This window comes from Augochlora pura, chromosome 2 (genome assembly GCF_028453695.1).
Source record: "Augochlora pura isolate Apur16 chromosome 2, APUR_v2.2.1, whole genome shotgun sequence".
NCBI lineage: Eukaryota > Metazoa > Arthropoda > Insecta > Hymenoptera > Halictidae > Augochlora > Augochlora pura.
Genome location: NC_135773.1, coordinates 18,783,490 through 18,789,950, shown reverse-complemented (window position 1 = coordinate 18,789,950; position 6,461 = coordinate 18,783,490). Strand labels below are relative to the sequence as shown.

The 6,461-nt window shown below is 39.3% G+C and overlaps 1 protein-coding gene across 1 annotated transcript; it reads left to right on the top strand.

Annotated features, from left to right (window-relative positions):
- The first annotated feature begins 944 nt into the window (after window positions 1-944).
- LOC144478272 (uncharacterized) lies at window positions 945-5,941 on the top strand. The gene is made up of 4 exons (XM_078196040.1): window positions 945-1,363; window positions 2,760-2,974; window positions 4,155-4,430; window positions 5,478-5,941. The coding sequence occupies exons 1-4, from the start codon at window positions 945-947 to the stop codon at window positions 5,939-5,941; spliced, it is 1,374 nt and encodes a 457-aa protein (XP_078052166.1).
- Window positions 5,942-6,461: the final 520 nt, after the last annotated feature.

The window sequence follows — 6,461 nt, the reverse complement described above, 5'->3', positions numbered from 1 at the left end:
ACAAAGATGAAGTTTTCAAGCTGAAACTTTTACTATGAATTGTGCACGTGACATTAAAGAAAATTGTATATGGATTTTGCAGTCTTGTTACTCAAACATGGAAGTAGGAAAATTCATTTTTACATGATTCGATTCTGTGTTAAAAATACTATGGAAATATATCTATTCAAAATTTAATTTGAAAAATTACTAATATTTGATTTAAAGCTATTTTCTCTTGGACGTTTCTGATTTAATTTTCGCTTCCGACGTTTTATATGTTTTCGATATTTTATCCAAGTTTCATCTAAATTTATTTCGGACCTCGTATAAACGTCATTACTTAATACTTCGCCCAGTGTTTTGTAGAACAGACAGTTTCAACAGTACGCAATAAATACTCACCGATTGTTCTGCAGCTTGTAAACATAAAGATAGATATCCAATTTGGGAATAGGAGATACGACTATTCGAAGCTTGCTCTTTGTTTTTATAGTTGTTAACAATCTGCAAGACTCGAATAATCGTATCTCATTTTCCGAAATTGTTCATTTTTGTAATCAAGCTGAGAAACAATTGAGAAGGTTTTATTGTATTTCACTATCGACTAATCGTCTGCTTCATGAACCTACAACAACTGTTTGTAACAGCTCTTTCAAAAAATAATACAATAACAAATTCACAAAATAATATAATATATCGATGTAATCTTTATTTACACATTACTGCTTTAGTCGCAATATAATCTCCACTAGAGGTCGAAATAAAAAAGAAAAAATATTTCTCACGGCAAAAAGATTTGTCAGATCTCTAAATATTTTCTCTTTTTTCATTAAACCAAAGGGTTTAACCTGTCTCTAAATAAATAACTAAATATCGAACTTCGTTCGGTGTCTAAATTCGTGTTCGGTATCGATTTCCACGAAACGAAACAAACGGTGCAGAATCGGCGTAGCCCTCTCGCAATGGCGTGCCGCGCGATACTGATCGCGTTGTTTCATCTGTACGCAGTGCGGATGTTCTGCTCGGCGGAGGACGTCGCCGAAACTCCGACGACGGGCAGCACGGCGAGGGCCGCCGAAGAAGCAACCGATCGAATCGATAAGATAGAGGAGGAGATCGAGGAGGCCGTGCCGACGACGGACCAGGTTATGGACCCCAACGTAAAAATAACGATCGTGCCGGACGTGGACGAGACCGGGGAGGACTGGGACGCGAACTGGGACGCGAATAGGGTAATTCGGGACGTCGCGTATTACATGCGGGCGCACAAATTCCAGGACTTCGATCGGCGCTATTACAAGCGGCTCGAGGACTCGCCGAGCAGACTTTTCGAGGAGTTCCCGCATCGGCCTCTAAGATCTCTGCATTGGGAAGTGCGGAGGTATTGCATTAAGCGCGAGCTCGGTTCGGAAGCTTTCTTGACTGGCGATCGATTGTCACCACGGTGTAGGAACGAAAGGTGGACAGACCCACGCAGATAACGCTTTTGTGACGCTAAAAGTTTCACGAGTACTCGCGAGAGGTTCTAATGAAACATTGGTGCCCGCCGATATATCCTCTTAATCATTGCGTTTGTATATGTGTGGTACTACTACACTTGTGCAGAAGTACATTGTAATTGGCAATTCAGGCCTCCATTCGATCGAATTACGATGTAATCCGCAATTCATTGGGAGTACAATTGCACAGTCTTAAGTAGTTCAATAACATTAATTACGAATTAGGATGTACTTGAATTAAAATAAGATAATAACAGGTAGATTAGAGATTGAAAAAAACAATATGAATATATATAGTTACTCTCATAAACAATCAATTGTAAATTAAATTATTATTTTATTTGAAACTGACAATTAAATTTCATATTTAATTAAGAGATCATTTAATTCAAACACATGAAGATGTATCTCACTTTTCAAAGTTTCAAGAACTGTATTTCGAATACAGACAATGCTTCTACAAAGCGTTTATCAAAACATTTTATATTACTGAAGCACATATTATAATAGAAATCGTACACGAATATAAAGAGAATCCAGCCTCGTCAACATTACAAAACGATATACATTATTCTCGTTTATGGCTCTGTAGTTTCAGTGTTAAGATCATCACAGGTGTACGGATGAAGTCGGTCCACCTCTCCTTCTTACAACTTGATTATTTCATAACCGCGCCCGAGCCCGAGCCCAACGGGGCGTTCTCGTGCTTCACAGTTTGCCGGGTTTCGTCAACGTCCCGACAATACCGTAGTCTTTATTAGCATGGAAAAGCGGGACTTGTTACCCATTCAGTCGTTCCCGGTTGCTCTTAATTAGTTCCTTTTGTGCGATACCTTGTTTATTCTACCTTCTACCGAGGACTGTTCGATTCCACGTCGAAGAAGAACTAGATTTCACGTAACTCTGTTGCCGAGTCTCGGCTTTCATTGTGCTCGGACGCGAGCAACGCTTTCGGACGCGATGAGGTTACGTTTTATTAATTCAACGGTGTAAATTGGGCCGTTTCCCGATTTGATCGATCATCGATACATTCCGGAAAACATGAATTATTGCGACAGACGACGGGTAAAATCAGAACAACCTCGCGCGTCTAACATTTTCCGCTTAAAATTGGATCGTAACCTCGATCGGTCCGGAACGTTTATTTGTACCTTCTCGTAGTCGAGATATCTCGGTGTTCTACCTTTGGATGGTACGATGAAAAATATGCTGGACTTTAAAAACTAGATAGAATTATAAAAATTCGGATTTTTTATAAATGCGTATCGTCGAGTGCAGGTATTGCGAGGTGAGTTTCGTCGAGTGTCTGAAGTATCTCGAAGGTAACGTCAAGCTCGCAACCTTGAGGCGAGAAGACGACACCGTCACGATCATGAAAGAGCAGAATTGGAACCTCGAGCACAATACTAAGCAGATCCTGGCCGCTCAAAAGGACTGTCAAGCCGCTCAGAAGCGTGACAGACTAACCGCTGTTCCCTTTCAAGGTCCAATAGGCAAGTGCCCGTATCACCCTCGGGATTCCTTAATCAAGGACTACCGAACTGACGATCAATATCCTAACAGGGACCATTTTCACAGCTTCACGATCTTCCCTTTTATATTGTCTTGCTTTGCATCGTCTGCACGATTTGTGAAATATTCGGTGTACAAGTTGATTTTAGCCTTATCTACAGCAAATTAAAGATTTAATTAAATCCAATTAAATCTACGAAAAGGTCAGACAACGAGGTAGTCTTCTTCGTATTTTTGATAACCTTTGCCCATCTTTCGGGCAGTTGACGGATGCTTGACCTAATGAAAGTAGATTATTTTACCGTGACGAATTTATCGATAAAATTTTGGACATCTTCAACGTGATTGACAAAGAGATACAACATTTTTTCTTTTTCGTAATTTGACTTCAATAATGTCTAATCGAATTTTCTACATTATTCAAAACAAAATTACAACTATACTAAGTATTCATTACGAGATAGAGAAGAAACTTTTATGATGATTTTAATGTTACTTATATTAAGAACACGTGGCATTTTCGCACCTGGTTTTTAGCAAAATACATAAATTTACGCTTATGAATAAATATTATATCTATGAATATAATCTGCCATATGATTTGTTTTATTAATGTTAAAATGCCTTTATTACTACTCTGTGAATCTTTCTGTAACACAAAATCCATATGCATCAATTCTAAAGAGTAGGAGCCAAGTGCAACTCCTTTTCTCTCCTAAATAATCTTACTAAGTTACAATTGATGCATTGACAATATCAGCTGTTTTCAATCTGTCCACTATTTTATGCTTCATATAAAATCCGCTGTATATTAATTACTACAGAATAATTATAAAATTTTACGAAAACGTCAGGCAACTTCGCGAAAATCTCAGAATTAACGTTAGGATAGTCCAGTTGCAAATACAGTAGAACGATGAATACCGTAAAATAAAAGGACCTCGACTAAATCCTGATGCATCATTTAATATTATTGTATGAATAATTTATCGAAAATAAAAAGAGTTATTTATTAATTTTGAATTCGGTCAATGGAAATTCTACTGTAGTTGTAACAATAGCCTTTATAATTAATCTAAAATCAACTTGTACAGCTAATTGATGGCCGATTGATATTCCGCAATGACTTGTGTCGATCCTATCGGTTGGATACGTTCGCAGAGCGATTCCAATGGCGCACGACAGTCAGCTATTACATGTGCTGGTACACGATGCTCGGCGTGCCGGAGCTGAGCATTTTCGGCGAGGCCTGCGACAATCAGGCGAACTGCGAGATCGACGGCGGGAACGATGATCCACGGGCCGACGACGCCAAACCGTATGCCTGCGCGCTTTATAGTTTCTGTCCCGATCATTGCTGTCCCATGAGGCACATCGAGCACATGTCGGACTGCTATCGTTCGTCCCGGAACCCCTGTCACGATGGGAACACGGCATGTGCGTAGAAAATCAACCGGCGCTCTCTCGCCCTAAGAGGATTGCTTCCGTTCCTCCTGGCAAACACCTCGGCTAATTTCGTTCCGGAATATTGCGTTTCATCGGCCATGAAACACGCTGTTATCGCGGCGTCTGCCCTATTCCACGCCGCGATATTTATCAATTATGCGCTCCGCTTAACGAACCGTCGCCGCGCCCCGAACCGCGCCGAGCCCGCACGGCCCGAGCCGGTTAGCGTCTTTCCTTGTTCTACCGTTTCTTATCCGTAAAACGATCTCGCCTTCGGCTCGAGAGCCAGTAATTAAACGACGTTAGCGGATTTTTCGCGAGTCAACGCTTTGACTCGCTCAGAATTTCTCGAAGTTAACAACCGAACAATCTTTAACACTCGGGCGATGGATCTTCTCGTCAAAAATGTAATTTATTGCGCTTAGGCTCGTTTATCGTTTTATTTATTAGTTCTTTTAAAGCGCTTCTTCTAGACCTTAATGAAACATGTGAAGATTTTAAATATCTGTTACAAAACTAGATCCGATAAAGTTATATATATATATAATATGATATTTCGCTAAATTAGATATCAGTAACAATATAAAATTATCTTTGTGAACTGTCATAAACATGAGTGAATTTGAATTTTTATAATAGGGAACAGCCTATTCAGTTGTTTCCTTTTTATATAGGATCCACTTCATTTCATTCGATGATGGTTTATTTTTCGTATTGCTGACACTTAGAATAATCATAGTTTTGGGAAAACTAAACGTACACATACGTGACAGTAACCCTGAAAAGGTTAAAATTCTTTTAATATTCCCATTGTCTTAAATTTCATTTAACCATTTTTGTTATAAATGCATAAAATCAATAATAATTACGCACGCTTACTTTGTTTCCCATTCCAACCAACTGGAGTTAAAAAAAAAGTTGTCATTCATTGCTTAGTAAACAAGTCAACAAAGAAGTACAAGTCATTTCAGACGCATTTGAAATAGTTATTCTACTGAAAAAGGTATCCGAATATTAATGCGAGTTGTTCCTCCGCAGCATCCAAAGAGTGCACGCTGAATCGTCGAGAGAATCAGGACCTGTACAGTCTGATAGCGAATCGGATCAACATTAGCTGCCAATGTCGAGATGCGGGATACGAGTGGTCGTCCAGATACGGGATCTGCGTGGACGTGAACGAATGCACGCGTCGCCTGCACGATTGTTCGTCGAATGATAACGAGATGTGCGTTAACATGCCCGGCAGCTACCAGTGCGTCTGCAAGTTCGGCTACGCGTACGATCCAGGAGAGAGAGCCTGCATCGTCAGCGACGATCTGAGAGACGCTCTGACGTTGCCCGAGAACGAAGAGAATGACACGGACACCAAGAGCATCATCGAGACGATCATCGACGAGGTTACGAGGTCTGCCAGTAATTGCCTCGGCGTCGATTGCTTCGTGTTTGGTATAATAGCGTTCACCGGCTCCTATAAAGTAGCGGAGAGTTTAATTTATTATTAAAATATGCGGAAGTGAAGAAGCACCAACTCATGCTGAGAACGTTGTTTATCTCGCGTGACGTCTGATAGAGATTTATTGAAATGTTACGCCTTAGGTAAAGAACCGTAAATGTCAAACTGTATGAGAGTCTTAGGAGACTCGATACGATCGCGCATTGTTTGTTCAATAGCGAGCGAGTTATTGAAATAGTTAGTATTAAGTATACGTAATTGTTTTATTTACTATTTAAGAAACATATATATTTACTTATATTAAGAGATTACGTTAATGTCGCACAATTTAATATTTTGATTTGAATTTGATCAAATATATTACTTGAATTTTATAAAATGTTTGCGATTGGTGTAGCTATTCTTTCCTTTAATTTCTTACAATACAACTATTGCATGTCCAATTGTTATAGTATAAAATGGTACTTACAATGTTCGTTCAGACGTAAATGTGCAAGATTCTAAAAAGTAAACCACGATTATCCATTACTTCGATATCGGATTTGTCTATTCTTTGAATACTTTTTACC